Consider the following 20,890-nt stretch of genomic DNA (forward strand, 5'->3'; position numbering starts at 1 on the left):
CCCGCTGCCTTAATTAGATTTAGGGAGGTTACCAACTTCGCAATAGATTTGATGGAGAACGACTCCAAAACGTCCACCCCCAAAATTGGCCAACACTTCCTCACCACTATCTCCCTTTGCATATAAATGTTTGTTAAATGAGCTACCCAATCAGTTTCTGACACCAAGCATATTGCCGGTGTGGCAGTAATACAACTTCCCCTCTGGACCAACTTCCAGAGCTTCCGCATTTCCTTTCCTTGTAGTATCCTAATCATCAGGTCCCAATTAAACTGAAATAAAGCCTGCTTCTTCCTCACCACTAAAGCTTCATACTCCCTCTCTTTCTTACAGCAGTAGATATCATTTGTCTTTACATGACTGTCTGATGCCCTTGCCGTTCCTATTTTTCTTACTCCTTCCTAGCAAGTACACACTCGTTATCAAACCACTGCTACTTCGAATATTGGCATGGCAGATCCTATTTTCTTTTCTTATTACATAACCTTACTACTGGTATCAATCGATTTACAACCTCTGCAATGGTGTTTGCATACTGTACAGCATTTGGCTCACCTACGGCTCAATACTGGTCCATCTCATTAAGTATTTGATACTGCATTAACTGATCAATATATTTCCCATCTATTCTAGTTGTTACACATTTTGGGAAATCTAATTCCATTTAAATAGCTTGGTCCCTCAATATTGGAGGTGCCTCTATGGCTAATTTTAGCCCCCAATGATCACTTCCCTTTAATCTTAACACCTTAAATTCTAAACAGAGATCAAAGAACCATGATTGTATAAACATATAGTCAATAGGGCACTGTTGTCTCCCATATAAAAATGTTTGGGCTGCTGGATCATCCTCTTTCAAGCAGCCATTTAGGCATACAAACCCTAACTCGGGGAGAAAACTCACAATTTTCCTTTCAGACTCGGACTGGTCACATTTCGGAAATTTTGCGTTGGGAATACCATAACATTCTAGCATATCTAAAACCCAGAATCAACTCTCCTTGGATCTAGGCGTAAGTTAAAGTCCCCTAGTAGAAGTATAGGGTATTCCCCCGGAAGCTCTGTTAGTTCTATCAGATCCCTCTGAAACACTTCACACAACTCCTTCCGAGATTTCTCTTGATTTATACAAACATTACAACTATCAATGTCTTTTGCCACAGACAGCCCTCATAAAGATCCAGTGACCAAGCTAATAACCAGTCGCTACTTGTTTAAATAATTTTTCCCCTTAGTACGTTTGGTAGATACCAGTGTCAATAATCCACCTTTCAGCCGCCCAGGGCCTGATTTGGTTCCATCTTATAAAAAAATACTTAAAACCATTCTGGTGGCACTCCTCACCCGCCAACCATGTTTCCTGGAAGCAAACTATCTCATTTTCCTCCCATAAATGTGAAAGCTCTGTTGTTCCTATTAGATTCTTTAATCCATGTACATTCCAGGAGACAACCCCCGAGCCAGCGGGTGCGTCACTTTCCTAATCTATCTGTGCGGACCCATGAAAGAATACTCTTCCTATCAACGCTTAGACGTGCATACCTATTACGTGAAGGGATCTGATCTGTCAAACTCTCCCTTTCTTGGGGATAGTTATCTTTAGGGTTCTGTAATTCAACCCCACCACCCGGGATGGGTTTACCTCTCTCCCAATCACCAAGTTTAGCTGTTCCTGACTTACACCTCCATGATTTAATAACATGGGTGGCTTCAAGTGGGAAGTTTCCACCTCAGCTGCCTGCACTATTCTTAATCCTAATTTATTCAACTCATCACTTGCTTCTAATACCAGATCAACAAACACTGGAGAAGTAAAGCAAACTTTTGTTACCTCTCTATCTGCTTTGGACTGTATGAAGGCTATGTATTCAATATCTCTTGACACAATATTCTCTAGTACCTTGCAGAATATTGTCAGGATACTTGACCTGTTTAGAGGCTTCCACTTGTTTGCTTTTTTACCCCTCCAGGTCACCTGCAAGTACACATATTTTACTCCTGATGATCTAGACATAATATATGCCTGGTCTGGAGTTACAACTGTTCCCAGATCCCAAAGGGTCTCAGGGTTCTTTGTACTCCCAACACAGGGCCTCTTTACTTGGGGCTTCTATTGGGATAAGCTCTTCTCCTTCGCCTAGTGCCCTACCGTGGATTGACAGTGCCAACTAGACCCTCACTTTTCCTCTCTTTTAACAACCCCTTCATGTCCTTCATCTCAGGACCCGCCCCTCTTAATCTTTGATGCCTGTTTATCGGTGTAGGTGGTGTAGCTTGCGCACAAGCTTGGTTCAGCCTGCACTTACGGGTTAGCGAACTTGATTTTAAGCCCCAAGTCCTTTTTCTCCCTTTTAATTTATCTACTCATTGACCACCCACTGGTCCTTCTCCTCACCAACATTGGCCTTTTCGACACGGAAACTGTTGTATGTTTGTGCTCCTCTTGATCTAACGGCTCCTTATTAGATGCTGGTTAAGGAATTATAGGTCTTACTAATGAGGGCATACAAGCATTAATTTATTTTAGTTCCAACAAGATGCCCTTTACAACTCCGGCCTCCTTTCTCAATTGCTCACTTGCTGTAAGTGATGCTTCAAATAACCTGTTATGTTTTCTGCATCAGCAGAAGATCGTCCAACATCCGTGATGGACCTGACAACAAAGAGTCTAGATTTGCCGCGGAGTTCCACAACGTCCCTTGGATGCCACTACAGCAAACACCTCCAGTTATCTTGGGACCTCCTGGCAACACCCTCCTCGAGTGACCATCTGATGAAAGACCTTCTATATTGACCTCCGCTCCTGACCCTGTACCCTCTCCAGAGCACGCAAACTCAGCTCTGAGGGCCGAAACAAGCAGGGAGAGGAGGAAAGCCTAGGCTGGATCACTCCTAAGGGCCTAATTAAGTCCTGAAACTCATCCTCATGAGTAGCTGATGTCTCCTGCGGACTACTCCCAAATGAAGCTACTTGTCTCTTTTTTGTACCCTCTAGTACAGAATGCTTAAAGTGCTTCAATACAAAGTCTTTCATTGAGACTGTCAATGATTTGGCTGATGGATGAGCTTTGACTGTTCCTGGTGTTTTCAAGGACCCTGCTTGGGCTCCGTCAAGAGAGGGGGGAAACACAGGTTATCCTTTTCTCGATTTCACCTCTCTCTTCTTTCCTGCATCTCAACTTTTGTTGCAATTTTTTTCTTCAATGGAGGCATCCTTTTTGCCAATAAGTTGAACCTTCAGCGTTACTTAAGAAGACGCTTTTTAATTACACTTACACTCTCCCCTTTATATTTTGTCTCCGTAATTCCAGTCTTTTCAATGTTCTGGGAGAGTTCCGTTAGTGCTTACAAAGCACAGGAGACACATGCAAAATCACCAGCGCTGTGTTTTAAAGCATATTACATGTGTGTCATTTAATTGTATTTGTACTTCTATGGATAAATACTGTATTTAAATAAAGTATTTTAAAATGCTGATGCTGGTTTATAATAGAATACATGTGATTAGTTGAACAATAGTTTTAAAAAAAAACCCTGGGTTGAAGAGACTTCAGGCGTGCACCAGCAACCTTGACTGGGCTGCCTGTATATTCGTACAGTCCGGGGAGTCTGTGCAGCCAGCGACCGGGGCTCAGCCCAATGACAGACCTACACAGCCGTGTGTGCAGAGCCCGAGGATAACCCTAACGGAATGGGTCCAGTGCCTAGAGGCAGGGCAGCTGTACGGTGGGAACTGGAGGAAAGTCTACAGTAACTTGGGTTCAAACCCAGCCCCTCTCCAGCCGAGGCTGCACTCACCGCTCCAGAGGCAGGGGCCAATTCCAGGTAAGGGTGATGGCAGGTGGGCCGTCCAGGGCTGTCCAGAATCTCGGACTCCTAGCACGCAAACGGCAGACCGCGGCACCACAGAACAAGCCTAGCCCCCGGCAGACAGCCACGGGCGAGAGAGTTCGGGTACCCGGATATGACGTGTGCGAGCCGGTAGAATTTGAGTGGCTCTAGGCAGTGGATGGCTAAGACAAAGAACTGTTGATAGAGCACCTGTGTTAATCATCCGTCCTGCATTGGTCACAGTCCAACTTCGCGAGAGCCACCGCTGCATCCCTCAATACGCTTCTCTGTGCCGAGCCATTTATGAAACGTCATCACAAAACGGAAAATAAAGCACTTTTTTTATTTAGTCATTTATTTATTTATGCTATGGATGCATTTGTCTATTTATTCGATTTGTAATACACTAGCTTGTTGCCAAGGTTACTCTGCATTGCAAGCAGGGATTGAGTGGAACACATCGTAAATCATCAGGCTAAAATAAGTGTGGTTGGGAGTTCAAGGATAAGATTATGCCAGGTTTGACATCTTTGATTAGAGAGGCTGGGCAGACTTAATGGTAATGAAGTTGGAAGAGATTTCAGATAGAAGCTTAGTGGAGACATATCAACATAGTCTATTATGTGCATCCTTAAAGTCCTTCCTCGTGTACAGGTGCAGAGATCTGATTACATATTATGGGAAACCCTTATATTTATTATGGGAATTGCTCATTCTTTAATTTTATTCACCGGTCCTGGACCCGAGCTCATTGTGGTTTGGCATGAGGTGCTGTAGATTTATACTGGTTCTGACTAAATCAGTATATTACATGTATTGACTCAAGTCCTCATTCAGCCGCCCCCCTACTCTGCAGGAGTGAATGTGAATATGTGATCCTCGATATTGTCTGCGAGGTACTTCCACTTTAAAAGACCTTGTGGTGGGGAAAACAACAGACAACATAATCAGTATCTCACTGCTAAATAAAGATGGTAAAGCGAAATGAAAGATGTGACTGACTGCCTCTATCACAATATCAGGAGGCTTTACTGAAGGCAACCTTGCTGAAGGTGCACACCTCTGAAAAGTTTTGTGCAGCTTTGTCTGAGTTTCTGCCTTTGAATTAATGACTTTTGGGGCCAGTAGTCTGCACTGACAGGCTGCTCCCTTGCTCGAACAGGTATTTTATCATTTCACATATTCTGCAGTGTTCAAAGTCAACACCCCCTAGTAAGGTCTGGCGCCTCTGAAATTGTATATGAAAGCGAAATGTCATGATGTGAGAGGATTAACTCCTTGAAAACTGAACTTTATTGTTTAAGTGAAAGGAGATAACCTTTTTGAAAATTGTTCAACATTTTCCTGATACAGAAAGAATGAAAATGAGAGGAAAGATGCAAGGAGTATATCTACCTAATTGCAATAGGGCGTTATCGAAGGTATCCTAAATGAAGACACACACATGTGAAACATGTTGTGCTACTTTGCTTGAGTGCTGCAATATGTGTTTTTCATATGACGCTTAGATTTCCGGACTGTATCATACTGGTGTGACTATTCGTTCACCCTCCGAGAAATCACAAAAAACGAATTAGCTCCACCTATATGCCCAGGCTAGTAGTCAAGAATATCACATCATACGGTGACGTTATGGAACACACGTCTTTGTTAGAGAGGTAGTATGGCTGACTGACAACAAAGAGAAGTTGCTTTATAAAGTGATATCACGAGGATAATGCCCCTAATTCTCAACAGAAAACAGAATTCCAAGTTATAAGTGTGAGCTGTTTGTGCCTACAGATTAGTGCCTTGTCCACATTTTTATTATGAAACGGTGAGCCTTGCCACTGGCGTGCCCAGGGAGTGGCAACAGCAGGTAATTGAAAGTAAATGATTACCTACACCCAGAAAGGAGCGTATCCTGCATCAGATGTGGTGATTCAAAGAAGATAAGGACAAGATTTGCCTCTCTGTTCCCTGGTGATAAAGCATTTCTGGTCAAAGTGGTGCAGGTCAGGAACTTAAGGGCTGATAATGATGCTGGTCAGACCGGCGTCCATGGTCCTGTCGGAGGTGGTCGGACTGTCGAAGGTCTCTTTGGAAGCACCTGGTCCTACTGCCGGAATATGATGCATGCATCGTGTACTCCGTCCGCCCGCCCGCTGAAACACCGCTGACTCCAACAGCTTTTCTCCAACACCACAAACTGCATCCATAGAGTTGTACAGGGATCTCCAACCGCCATCCGCATTACTATGTGGGTTTCCGACAACGCAACCATGGCAGTCCGACCAACTTTCTCGAGTCATCGGAAACGAAGCATACTCATCCCAATACGCTTCTCTCCAAAGATCCTGTGGGCACCGGAATCCAGGTAAGTCCGTCTGCGGTATGTGTCCCCTTTGACTAGACTATGCACATTCTGCCACACTATAGTAATGGGGTACGGGGTGCACAAGGCATTTTCCACATATGTTATGCAAGTGTGTATACATCACCTGTTTTCTGTGCCTTTTGGACACATTTGCATCGACATATTCGTGGATATGTGCTCTGCCTTAGCTGCGACTGCTGCAGTGGTCGGAAAGGGCTCACGAAGCCGGTGGTCGGTCCGACCGGCATCGTGATGAGGCCCTTAATCTCAGCAAATATAAGGAAACACATGCTGATCCATTTGTTTCTTTATTTAGGAGTCTTATAAAGTGTCACAGGTAGGTGACAGCAACAAATATAAAGCATAGCAATGAAAGTTCTGGAGAGAGGGAGCAGCCAGCTAGGTAGGTCCCTCCCCTGATAATGATTGACTTAAATTAAATTGCAATTAATTGTGTGTGTTCCTGGCTGGGTGTGTTGAATCTATTGGGTGGGTTTGGATCGCTTGATTAACTTTCATAATCAGACACACCTGTGTATGGCTCAGGCCTATGGCTTTAAAAAAGCCTATGCACATACATGGGTGCAAGGTTGGTGTGTGTGATCACTTCACACTGCAATATTTTTCAATAAGGAAATAAAGTAATGTTGCATTATTTTCTTTTTTAGCTTGGAACACATTCGGCAGGTGGCAGGGGCGAGCAAAAGTCTGAGCATCGGGCGCCGAAAGTTTGGGAGCTGTTGGAAGCGAGAAAAGGCGTCAATTTTATATGGAAATTAAAATCTACATTTCCGCTTTTCTCCTCAGCTGCATGCAAGTTTGTGAGTTACAGCAAGACCGGTGGCCAAAACCCCATTTGATTTTTCTAAGTAACATACATTAGCACACGAATTTTACAGTATCTGTAATTTAACCATATGAACATGAGAATCAGCAAAAATGTTTAAATTACACGTACGATTTGTCGCGTGAGTATGACTTACACATATTATGAGTTACTCAAATTTCACTGAATCATTTTTTAAATTGGCCTTTTATTCAGAAACAAATATTTAATGGTATCTGTTATCCTTGCTTCCTCTAGCCAGCCTATCACAGAGTAGGAAAGTTTAAATATGTACCAACCATCCGCCAGAAAAACGAGCCTGATTCATAATTCACTTCCAGGCTGTCTAGTTAGTCAATCAAGTGATTTACAATGGTAAAGTCTGCCAGGAATTGAATGAATAATGGACTGTACTAAAACCCAGGGATTTTCTAGTGTTCTTATTTCATTATTTGACTTTTACTGCCATTTGCATTACAAGTCGTTGTCTGGCTTGCAGAAGAACGTATTAAACCATACATATTTATTCAAAGAGCATATTATGAATGAATATGGATGGCTCAGCTCGTGACCTGATCGCTGAATAATGAATTGTTGCAGCTGATTATTTCGCATACAAAATGTGACCTTCCGTCCCCACGTAAAATTGCACATTTATATATCATACACGCTAGGGTGTGGCCAACATTCATATGAGGGAATTGACATATGTAATTGGGACCACGCCCAACATTCTAGAGTGGTGTCTACAAGAAAACTGTAATCACATCGGCTAGTGCCAAACTGTTCGAGCATATTTAAAAAGGTGCAATTTTTACCTTGTCTTTCTCATAGTTTGAAGCATAATAATGGCAACAAGTTAGATTTCGCTGGCCCAGTTTACAGATTTTTCTGTCAGGACATGACTCTTACTGCTGCCTTAGGTGTGACCCACTCCTCAATTTCCAGGATAAACACATGCTTGCTCGCAGAAAAAAAGTGTTGTGAATCACTGGGCTGACTAAGCCTGAATTAAATCTATGACTTAATCACACCTAAGCTGGGGCTAAGACGTAAGGGCTCACAAAAGACATTAGTTGTGCCTACTATAATTACTAGCTCATTAACATATCGAGATCAACCACTTTCTTACGTTTATTCCAATGTTTGTACTCATACACAAATCCTTTGACATAAGCTTGACTAGTGTTGTCAATTTATTGCAGTTTGAGAGTTTAGCCAACATTTTTCTCTCCTAGGCTATTAATATGCCAAGTTGTTTTTTCAAGACGTTAAGAATACCCAGTCTTCTGTCAAGGTATGAAAAACAATTTCATACATTAATTCCTCCATATAAGTATTGATAAACCTGTGTTATTGGTATCTAGAGCGCATGGCAGTCCTGACGTCAGAGATCATCTTGCGTGCAATTCCATAAATGTATTATAAGTTGTAACACTAACAACACTAGTACTAAATATTTCAGGTGTGTATACACCAATGTTACCATGTTTATGAGGAAAGCACATGCACTTTAGCACTGGTCATCCATGGTAAAGTGCTCAGAGCCCTAAGGCCAACAAAACGATACAGCACAAAGAGGAGGTAAGCAGGCAAAAAGTTGGGGGGAAGACTACCCTAAGGATGACAAGTCTAGCAAGGCCCCCAAGGACCTGCAGCATGCTGATGGGGATCTGAGGTGCGATGGAACGTGATCTGGCCCCTAATGACCGCGTTCCTGCCCATGGACTTTCTGGACTGACTGGGTGTGGACCACATGGTGAAGGCATGGCTGCACATGGTGAGTGCAAGGGACCTGACATCTTGGCACATCTGCTTGCTACCTTTGCTACCTCCCAGATTGCGGATTGGGGCATCGAGGTGGTGGCACCTCTCACAAGGCTGCCTGGGATGTTTCCTGTGTGTGCAACACTGTTCCCCACCTGCACATCGCAGTGTGGTGTTCACAGCTCATGGATGGGCTGTTTGGGGTGGAAGGGCCTGATGCGGCAAGCCTTGTGGCCCTGGCCTTATCTGCTCGACTGTGCTGGATGCAGGGCAATATGGTTAGGAGACCTTAGTGGCTGCAGACGTGCCTGAGACTGGGCGACAATTTATAAAGAAGGAATCAGCTGCCATGCAACCCCATTAACATGTGCTGCATTAAGCATGTTGCTGGGTGGAGTGTCGCTGCCACCCACATGGAACCCGCCTGGTGCCACAGCGACAGAGATGGCATTGTCAGCCTATGTGCGGGCTGCATCAGAGACTTGTGTACCATTTTTTCTTTTTTTACGGAGTTTTATATAGCGCGAACTTGGTCCAAAGGTATCGGGTATCAGAGCTCTTTACATAGCACCAGTTGCGTTAAATGAGGATACAATCATTTTTGTTAGGCATGGGGAGATTAAGTGATTTGCCCAGAATTACAGGATGTTCAGCATCATTGCTGAGACTCGAACCTGGTTCCCCAGATTTGAGGTCTACTGCCCTAGCCGTTAGGCCAACTCCTCTCCCCACTGACAGTGTAGCATGTTTATGACCACCTCATTCCTCCCTCACACGCTACCTCGAGGAACACTGCAGCGCCACTAATTGGCTGCTCATGCTGCTATTGTTCACACTGGTCATTACACAGAGTGTAATGGGTCCAGAGTACTACTACGGATTTACCTGCATAGACATACTGACCTACATTGACACCCACCATTGGCACCATGCCCTACAGACTCTCAGGGCAACCAGTGATCAGAAAAATAGAGCCGCAATGATGGGAAAACCCAGAGCTTTCAAATCACCCTCTGTAATCCCGTGCAGCCCGCAATGGATGAAGCCGGACCGCCTGGGAAAACAGGGCCCTTCCACAAAAGATCGAGAACAGGGGGGCTAAACTGGATACAATCCGGGAGACAGTTTGCTCTACTAGGGGGTCCCTCAAAGGCAAAATCAACACAGTCACAACTGACTTGGGCTTAATGCTTGAGGACTAGAAAAAACTCCAACAGAGGGTTAATGACATGGAGAGCTTGGTGTCGTTGCTGCATCTGCAGGTATCAGAGCTCCGGCAATGTCTGCAGGACCGAACGGATTGCTTTTGCTTTCTGGAAAGCAGAGCAGAGGATGCATAGCAGCGTGCTAGAGGCAGCAACAGTCATGCAGTAGGCATTCCTTAAAGGTCAAAGAAATGTGCCAAGGTGAACTTTCTGGAAAATTGGATCACTACCACAGTGGCATCCCAGAGCCTGGCCCCCGTCTTTTCTATTGAGCGGGCACACCAGGTCCCTGTGCATATGCTGCCTCCTGGCATACTTCCTAAACTCATAATAGCTACTGAAAAGACTGTGATGTTATCCTGCAGGCAGCCATGGAAGCCAGGCACTTCATGATCAAAGACAGAGTCCCGTTTACACCCTAGCAGTGCATCACCCCACAGCCTCCTTCGTGGGAGTGAAACACGAACTTAAAGGCACGGGCCTCAAATACACCTTACTTTTCACAGCCAAACTCAACATAATGCGTGAGCACAAGTCCTTCTTTTTCAACAACCCAGAAGTTGCACGGAACTGGATGGAGTAGTGCAGCACTTCGACCCAGGCTGGTGGCCCACGAGGTGAGAGTTGGGCCATCTGGGCCTCCGTACTAACAGAGACTACAGAAACAAGCAACAGAAATCCAGTGCTCATCAACTCCAGATCATGAGCAAGCTGAGGCAGCACAATCCTCAGCAATGTGGGCTATGGCTTCTACTCAAAACTCTGGTAAGGGTCTAAAAGGAGGAGGGGATATGTGTACCCGGCGGGGAGAGCGGAAGCCAAGTAGGTGTTTCAGATGGTAGAGGCCCTTGACAATTGTTTGACTACAGGGCCTACCACCCTCTGCCCCCTAAAGGGTATAATTTACCCATCTTGAGGGTACTTCCGAAGAAGCAAGTATGCACTGCTTTTGCATGCACAAAAATGAGTATGCATGTCACATGCAATATGCGTAAAACATAATTTATGTCATATGGGGAGTATTAGATAAATAAACCCACCCTGAAGAATGCCCAGGACCTATTAAGGCCAGTAGTATAGCGCAGAAAAATGTTGACATTTTAAGGGTCATACGACCACAATATCCTGAATGCAACTTGCATAGTTTTTATTCTTTCCCATCTTCACCTTGAATAAAGGGATACTTTGGGGTTGGATGAGGAATTTGATTTAGTTGCTACATCCCCCTAGATAGAAATATTCAAAGAGCTCCCTGGAATATGGTCGAGTCCAACCTGACTTTTAGAGATCAGGGTGAACCTCATGGTGAAGAATGCCACTACTAGAGTGGGCAAGGGTTACTTATAAAATAGTTTATTATCCCTTTTTCCTGCCTCTGACTGAGGTGGTGTATAGGCATGGCACATTTCAACCCCCCTCGTGAGAACTGTCTCTTCCAGCAAAGGGATACCTTGTAGGTTAATATATGGGCTGTGGCTTCTATACACACACAGAGATGACATGCTTCACTTTACACTCCTCCAGCGACAACAATGGAAATGATGCCTCGCATTCCGCCAGAAATGGTGATGGAAAGCAACCCAAAGTAGCCCCACAAACAGCAAACCGTCAGGCTTGAAGCACAAGGGATGGGTGGCTCTCTGATTGGTGGGTGCATGTCTTTCCATCTGCTGGTCCAAGCTACAGATCTCATGCCAGAAGTAACAGGCATTTGATGAAAAACATCGACCAACCACTTTTTAATGTCCGGAGTTTGCTGACCGTTCCATGCCATAGCTATATCTCTTTTAGCCTATATGAGCCCCAGATCCAAAAACCTAAATGTCTGTTTGTAGTTCCTTGGGTGTGGTATCTGGCCCAATAGGCATGTTGCAATGTCCATTGGTACTGGCTTGTTTGTGGGTTCCTGTAGTAATATCATAATTTGCATCCAATGATGCGTTATCACAGCGCATGTCCATACCACCTGTAAGAAGTTCTACCCTGGAGCCTGGTACATTTTCAACCCCCGAATTGGTGTCAGGTGAGTCTGATATAAGTAGTTACATTGGATGTATTTAAAGCGTGGGTTTCTCGTGACAGACTTTGTGTAGCGTAGGATCTATTTTTATTCATTATCCATTATCTCTTCACTGAGTAATCGTTACCACTTAATTTTAACAGGGTCTATGCTCATTTGTAGTGCTCCTGAGATCATTCCATACAAGTGTGGTATGGCCCGTATCTTTGTCCCGTGTTTAAGGATTGCATGCAATGTGTCATTAGGAGGGAGTTCAACCTCTCCTTCTAGGTATAAATTAGAGTTATATAAATTAAAACATCTACTGGACTGTACACTGTACTTCGTGGCCTGCTAGTGGAGCATGAGAAATGCTTGCACCATCTCGAACAGGGTGCAGTCTGTAAGACAGGATCTGGTACACGAGGCAACATTACACTGACCTTAGTGGTAGGCCGACTAACCATGATTATAGAGAGTATATAACTCAAGGACATATGCATGGGGGAAATCCTACCTTTTATTATCTGGGTTGATTCAAGCACATTGGCCAGAACAGCCATCCATTACCCCGATGGACATCATTTTCATAGACAAGCACAGTGTTCACTGTATGGTACAAACAGTAGGATGCACAACCATGTATAAATTGCACCGGTCACATAGATCCTTTATTAGTGCCTACGAGGCTGCAGAAGCTGTCACGGTAGCAGGGGCTCAAGATGGACGGGCCAGGCACAGATCCTAGATCACTGCCATTATTAAGCAACTTGTGACAGGCAACAACCTAAAAACTATCAAGGTGTCTTGTCAAAGCCCCTCACAGGAGTCTATGGTGCATCCACAGACCAAGGCATGCTGCTGCCAATGTTTCAGGAGGTGCTCTTTGCTGTGTTTCTTGAATTTAGATGATAAGATCTTAAAGAGAATTATTGTGAACTGGATTCAGCATACATTCACACACTTTTTTCACCTGGATCAGAACAAATTAGTACCAGGCAGGAGTACCTCACCCAATACCTGCAGACTATTTCATGTCTTCCATAGGATGTCCATACATCAGTCTCACACAGTAGCCTCATGGATAAATAGGAAAAAATCAATAAATAACCGGTACTGGACATATTTATTTAAGGTCTTGTGCCGCGTGGGGCTTTGAGTGGTCGTCCTGTCTTGGATTCAGGTTCCCTACACTGGCCCCATGGCCCAGATCAAGACATGGGATAAAGATATATAAATCCTGGCTGTTTCAAAGGGATACCAGACAGGCTGGCCCACTGTCCCTGCTTCGTTGTGCCCTTGCAATGGAGCCACTAGCTAGTTGCATCTACCAGATAGGAGAAAGGCCTGGCCTGGACATAGCGTGACAGAAGCACTCCATCTCACTCTATGCCCATGAAGTCTTTATATACTTAAGTGACGTAATCACAACTTTATGTCCAACACTAGAGGCTCTTGAGACTTTCAGCATTTATCTGGATTCCTCTTGACGGATACCTGCCCATGCTTAGTATTGCCGATTTGTACCTTAAATTACATGCATTCAAATAGCTCGGAGTCGGAGTGAATGCGTTTTCACGAGTGTCCTGCCAGTATGGGGTCCCTGTCTCAAAAACAGGTCGAGCAAGGTCGAGGTGCCGGGCAGGAACTCACAGCCCTCTGGAGTCTGACTATGGAAAGCCTATGACAGGGCTCCTGCAAGACTTTGAGATCTTGTGACAGCAGCGGCCATCTTGGGTGTAGTTTTCTATTTAAACCGAAAACAACTATAACTCATTGATTGTTATGAAGATACTCACCACAGAGGGACCGGTCTCTGTATATCCTCATAGTCGACGGGATCTTAATGAGATCCTGCTTCACCTGCAGCTCTCCAGTCCAGTCCTTTGATGTGTTTTTTGCATCTTTGCATCAATGGTTACTTGAAAAACAAAAAAAGAAAGAAAATGAACAAAGCAGCAAACTGTTCTAGCATCAAAGTATGGCAAAGCAAGCACAGTGTAGGGGCAAGTACTTACCGTAAGGTGGAGCTGCATGTTGCGCTGTAACTGGATCTCCTATAAGCGCACCTACAAGAATAAGAAGAGAAAAGGATGTAAGATAGTATCACGTATTAGGTTGTAGACATTGCTGCACTAGAACTACTGACTACCGAGACGTTTTAATGAATGGGCAAAGTGGGCTCTGGCCCAGGGCCCCAACCTTTCAGGGGGCCCCCTGACAGAGTCAGCTCCGTTCTCCAGAGTTTTGCCCTAATGATCTTGAATATTTCTTGAACAGATTGTTTTAAATACTGTTTTCCTTCAATTTATTTTTTATGTACCTGATGTGTGAGTGTCTAGTACAGCCATTTTACAGAGAAATGCTGTGTTTATGTTTCATGCAATATACATAAAAAAGTTTCTTTTAGATTAAAACAAGGCCTAACATATATGAAATGGGAGGGCGTCACAGAGATTATTTGCAGTAATATTGGTGAGCTGCTGCTGTGTTACAATATTGAAAACACACATAACTATCCCTGAATATTAGATGTAAACACATTTAGGGCCTTATTTATGAGGACTGATGCATCGCTGTGTGAAAACAGGGATGAGTCACTTCTTAGTGCGCCCTCCTTGCAACATGATGAATGCGTCATATTTACAGTATGACGCATCAAGTCGCAAGGAGTTACAGATACGTCAGTATTTCTGATGTATCAGTAGGCGCAAAAGTGATGCATGGCTGGGGTGTGTCTGAAAATAGACGCAACTCCAGCAATGTGTCCTTTCTCATGGGGCAAGCCCCATGTAAAAGGGCCTGCATCAGTCTTACGCAATGGCGTCCTAGAAGTGGCGCACTGAGTTATCATTGATTTCAATGAGCCACTTCTTTGAGGCTTTTTGTGGGGGAACACCCGCACTGAATACATTATACCTGGCGCAGGTATAATGTGGTGCAGGGGTTTACAAAGTGACGCATCTGCCTAGATGCATCACTTTATAAACAGGGCGCAACCAGGCACATTTTTTATGCTGCTGGTACGTCACAAAAAGTGACGCACCGGCAGCATTAAAGTGAAGCAAGGCCTCATAAATAAGGCCCTTAGAATTTGGACAAGTGTTTCTTTGTACTGTAAGGGACCTAATGAAATGAAAGGAAATGAAATGAAATTGTGTATTTAATAAAGCGCGCAGCAACTCAGAATAGAGTGTCCTGGCGCTTGACAGCGGGAGGAAAACATTTGTAAAAGACCCATCAGTTATTTAAAAGCCAGGTTTTTAAGTTCTTCTTGAGAGAGAGTAGGTCTGTGGTTAGTCTCAGAGACTCAGGGAGTCTATTCCACAATTTTGCGCCTAGAAAGCCGAGGGATCTGCCTCCAGTGTGGGCGCAGCATTTATTAGGCACGATGGCCAGGTTGGCATTGGTCTAGATGTTCTGTAGCGATTAAAGTGCCTATTTAGGTAACAGGCTCCTAAGCTGTGGAAAGCTATAAAGGAGATGGTCATCGCTTTGAAGTCGATCCGTCTTGTTGAGCCAGTGTAGAGACTTAAGAATAGGGGTCATACTAGATCTGGGTTTATGTCTCAAGATGGCTCTGGTCGCAGCATTTTGTACCACTTGTAGGCACTGGATAAGGGGTTTGGGAAGACTGAGGTACAAGTTGTTGACATAGTCAAGCTTTGATGTCACCAGACCCTGCACCATGATCTTTCTGCTTAAAGCGGTAACAGTGGCAGGAATTTCTTTAGCATCCGGAGTATGCCGAAGCAAGCGCCAGTTAGATTTTGGATTTGAAAGCGCATGGAGAGTGTCTTGTCTATGACAATTCCTAAGTTTTTTACTTTCTCCTTTTCCGCGAGCAGGGGCGGCAGATCTTATGGCCACCAAGAGGTTCAGTCAGGCGTTTCTGAATTACCAAAGAAAATAACTTCAGTTTTGTCAGGATTGCACTTCAGCTGATTGATCTTAAACCAGTTAAAAACCTTTGTGAGGCAAGACCTAATCATTGTCCCGTCAAAGTCAGTTTCTTTTTCACATGTAAAAATGAGCCGTATCATCAGCGTAGGAAACAATTTTGATGCCCTCTTGCTCTACCAGAAATGCGCAAGGGGGGATAGATATATATTAAAAAGGGTAGGACTGAGATTGGTGCCCTGAGGGACACCTACATTCATGGCCAGAACCAGGGATGAGAAAGGGGGGGGGGCAGATGTCCTGAGATCTATTTGACAAGAAGGATGACATCCATGTTAAGGCAGTCCCCCAGGCCGATGTTCGCAAGTCTCTCCAGGAGCCTCTCATGTGGGACTCCATCAAAGGCTGCCAACAGATCAAGCAGTATCAGCAAAGCCTTGCCTCCCTGGTCCAGCTTACCCTTGAGAAATTCAGTCACTTCCAGCAGAGCGGACTCCGTACTGTAGTTAGCCCTAAAACCAGATTGGGACTTATAAAGGAGCTTCCCATCTTCAATGTGTTTTTGGAGGACCTTGCTTACATGCTTCTCTAATACTTTGGCTAGGGCCAAAAGAAGGGAGATTGGCCTGTAGTTGGCAGGGTCCGTCAGTTCGGCGTTAGCCTTTTCTATCAGTGGAAGAATCTTAGCATTCTTCCATAATTTTGGCATGTTGCCTGAGGAGAGGGAAGCATTAAAGAGCTGGTTTACCATGGGGTTTATGGTGGGAGCTAATAGGATCAGGATATTCGCTGAACATGGGTCGGTAGGAGAGCCAGACTTAATGCTTTGGAGAAGGTTCAGTGACTCTTCAAGCTGAAACTCAGGGAAAGCTAATAAAGATGGAGGATCCAAGAGGTTAAATTTGCTATTAGAACTAAGGTAGAAGGTCAGTTCTTCCTCTGAGATGTTAGTGATGGCTTGTTGGATCACAGAGATCTTTTCGTGGAAGAATTGAGCTATTTGCTTAGACCATTCTTCCGTGCATGGCCCTTCCTTTGTGCCGGCTTTCGTGGCGGTAAAGGATTTAACTATACTAAAGTTTCCTTACTCTTATTTTGGGCATTTTCTATCTTGGTTTGAAAGAAGTTTTTCTTGGCTGCCTTCACAAGAATGTAAAGAGCTTTTAAGGTGTCTTAATACACCTTCCTGTCTTCAGGTAGATAGGATTTACACCATTTCCGTTCCATTTTTCTACAATTTCTTTTGCTAGATCTGATGGAATTGTTAAAGCATTGAGCTGGTGGGGCCGACCTCTTTCAGGAGCGGAAAACAACCAGTACCGCTGCACCAATATAGGTTTGGAGCCATGAATCTATTGAGAGGGCGTCTGAGCCGGGGCAGCCGGATAGCTCTGGTGAGGAACAACCAAGGGTGTCTGCTAACATCGGGATGGATATTTTATGTAACGTCCTGTAATTAGGTACCCCCTGCCTTCCATTAGCCCGAGGGGCTGTGGCAGAGTTGGGAATGACGAATTTTAATAGGAGGTGGTCAGACCACGTAATGGGAAGAGGAAGGCTTACTGATATGTCAAAGTAGTGAAAGATTTGGTCTAGGGTATGGCCCTTCTCATGGGTGGCCGAAGAAATAGATGGAAACATGATGCAGGCCTGCAGCATCTCCAACAAGGACATTTTTGAGAGTCTTTTCCATTGTCCATATGTATATTGAAATCTCCTAGAATAAGGCAGTTGTTGTATTTTAAGGCCAGGAAGGTGGTGGCTGTATTAAGCGTAGTAATAAATTTCCAATTGCACCAGGAGATTGTAAATCAGAAAACCAGCTATGCTATGATGGGGGTATAAGGTACAGCAGAAGCCTAAGGATTCTGCGCCCTTGATGTTTTCCATCGGGATGGGATATCAGTCTAGTTTTTTATTGTAAATTATGGCGACACCGCCCCCCTTCCCACTCGGTCGGTCTCTCCTAAGCATTTTATAACCCGTAGGGATGGCCGAGGTGATAGTAGGGATAGTAGGGTTGGAGGCTTCGGACAGCCAGGTCTTAGTGAGAAATAAAAGATCAGGCTGTTCATCTAAAAGTAAGTCATAAATGTGTGGTTCATGCTTTTGCATAGAGCAACAATTTAAAAGGGTGGCCTTTAAGTCCTCTGTTTTCTTATTGTTTTTACACTTATTGTTGGGTGGGAGGATCTTGGGTGCGAGTTTCCTGGGCTGGAGGAGAGACCAGTTGTACTTATAGCATTTAAAATCTACCTCCAAGCTCGGATCAGCCCCTGTACACTGACATAATGGTAGCCGCCTAAGGCTAAGCAGTTTTTCCCTATTGTAATTTAGTGGAAGAAACTCATCAGAGGGAAACTGGGCAGCATGGCCGGTGCTGGATGCCTCCGGGACGCAGATAGGCTTGCATATGGCGTGCCTTTGGCGCACCCGCTACGGGCATCCGTTTGCATTGGGAATATAGAATCTAATGCCTACGATGCAAACTGGATCGCTAATGCAGCTGAGGAAGCGGAAACTGCCGGGGTGGAAGTGAGGAGCTCGATAGTAGCCCCAGCCCTCCGCCCAATGAGCGTATCAGCCGCAGTAGACCAGGACTGGAGGAAAAGTGAGATGCGAATCGGAGCAGCTAAGGAGGTGAAGGCAAGCAGAATCAAGTAAATTGCAAGTGCGCGTAGGTAGGAGAAATTGTTAAAAAGCACAGAGTAATTCAGCCACACATATACAATTTAAAAAGTATTAAAAACCTAGTAGCAGGGCAGGAAACACTAAATCCTACCACTGTCAGCTGTGCGGGTCCGTTTACATAATATATAGGCTAATGCCTATGATGCAAACTGTATCCAGCTGAGGAAGCAGAAATTGCGTTGTAAACAGGGTCTCAAATTGGAACATAAATTCAAAGCTGTTCTGAACAGGGGCCCCCAAAATATGTTTGGCCCAGGGCCACCATTAACCTTAAGATGTCACTGACTACCACCAGCGCAGAGAACTTTTGATTTTACCCGAGTATTCAGAGATTTGTGCTCCATAGCTGTAGTCCATAATTAGCGTTGAGAACATTTTAAGGTGTCACGGAGCAAAAAGCTTCCAGTTGTGAGGAAAAAAATACAAGGTTAAATTGTTGTGATTACAATTATGTTAAATGTGCACTGTAAAAAAAGATATGACCTACAGAGGTGGGAAGTACGTGTTAAAAACCAGTGTGCTGTCTTAGAGGTACATAACCTTACCAAGGAATCAAACCACACCCAGCTCAGTCCACAGAGGATAAGAGGGAATTTCAAGGGAAAAGATAGGGGACAAAGGAGTTGCGTAGCAGGAGGGAGAGAGAGAAAAATCAAGAAAAAATAAGCTTAGAGGCATTGCTTAAATGTACTCCTTATTTTCTAGCACTTGCCACGCGGTTCTGAAGCTGACATATTGACCCCACAACACCACAGACTAGAGGTGCCACACAGATGCAGCAACAGTGACGGGTCTGGAGTAGACCCACAACTGGGGTGTTCCCTCTCTTCTCATCCCATCCCATCCCCTTTCCCTTGTTGGATTGGCATGGGGCCTGTTACTTTTCGGTTCTGGAGCAGCTTGAGTTTGGCGAGGGAGTTGGGAACTAGCATCTGTAAGACATCTTACTCCCACGGAGATGCCAGGAGCCAGCCCCAAGTCCAATGACAAACCACCAGAGGAGACCATGGGAACAACGCCAAAAGCATAGCACATTGTTCTTGATGCACACCACCACCCAATGAATCATTACAGGGTCAAATGCACCCAGTCAATGGATCAGTCCATGTTGAATCAAACATTCTGCCTGATCCGCTGTTGCTTTGCCTGCCACTATTTTTGCCTTTTGTTAGCTTTTCTGCGCAGACCATTGCTAATAAATGCAGCCCTGTTGGTGTATGCGTTTATGTTTATGAATGAACTCAAAACAGAACAATTAAAAAAACAGAGGTACTGGTGGTGCTGGTAGTAGTGCCAGTGGCAGTAGTAGCAGGGACAGGAGTTGTAGTGCTATCACTAGCACTAGTATTACTGTTGTCGTTCTTATTGATGGAGTTATGATTAATGTTATTAACATTATACCACACATGCAGTTACATGACCCAGGGCAGAGAAACATGTCTGTGCTTTCCTATTTTCTATATACTTGTTCTCCAACTTTGGCAATCGTCATCAAATGAGGTGCAGATGTGGGGGTGTCTCTATTGAGAGGGCGCTGGGAGTCTAGAAGCATTATCGCGAAGCTACAAACTATGCTGCAAACTGTATAACATATGTTTGTGTCAGTGCTGGCAGCAGGAAGTGACACACTCCAAATCCTCAAATAATTTACGTGGAAAAGACACAGAAGCGGATGAATGGACATTATTCACCACCTCCTCGCAGAAGAGAAAGTGGAAACAGTTCTCATCAAGACCCATACATCAGTCTTATGTGTGACGTTATCATAATTGTCCAGAAGTAAAAATTGCTCACCTTAGCCTGTAGTACAACAAAACTACGGACCGAAATAATTCGAAAATCTGACCAAGAAATGAAGGAATCATTTAAATGTAAGCTAAGATTGGAACACCATTACTCACAGAAAAAGCTGGGCGAGCCTTGCCCTTGAAAATAATCGGTAGGCTGGTTAACGAACAGCTCTTCACTGCATTGCTTTGACTTTTCTCAGCTCGGGGATTCGGTTGTGGATCAGCCGCCCTTCTGTAAAATGTAGCAGAACAGAAGTAATGCAATGTGGTTAATAATGTGCACGATTCCTCGTCTTCTGTATCAAATGTGTTTTGCTCACGGTACAGAATGTCAAATACAATAACAGACAAAGAGTTTGAAAAGTTTGAAAATTTTTGGGGGGGCTCAATTATATAATTTCAACTCTGCCTCTGCACTGTGCAATGTACTCTGGTCCAGTTTAGTTCAGCGTCCCAGATGGCGCCACCATAATAATTGTCTCAGCCAGCACTACTTACCTATATTAATGAGGCTGAGCCAATGTG

The 20,890-nt window shown here is 44.4% G+C and overlaps 1 protein-coding gene across 1 annotated transcript in view; it reads right to left on the reverse strand.

Moving 5' to 3' along the window:
* Window positions 1-20,633, reverse strand: part of LOC146865646 (uncharacterized) — a 133,942-nt gene extending 113,309 nt beyond the window's left edge. Inside the window, exons 1-2 of the mRNA XM_085640758.1 lie at window positions 20,477-20,633; window positions 13,784-14,053 (exon numbers count right to left, since the gene is read on the reverse strand). Coding sequence (XP_085496884.1) covers window positions 13,784-13,814 — 31 coding nt within the window. The 5' untranslated portion in view covers window positions 13,815-14,053; window positions 20,477-20,633. The remainder of the gene's footprint in view (window positions 1-13,783; window positions 14,054-20,476) is intronic.
* Between the last annotated feature and the right edge of the window lie 257 nt (window positions 20,634-20,890).

Source organism: Triturus cristatus, chromosome 2_1 (genome assembly GCF_964204655.1).
Source record: "Triturus cristatus chromosome 2_1, aTriCri1.1, whole genome shotgun sequence".
Classification (NCBI taxonomy): domain Eukaryota; kingdom Metazoa; phylum Chordata; class Amphibia; order Caudata; family Salamandridae; genus Triturus; species Triturus cristatus.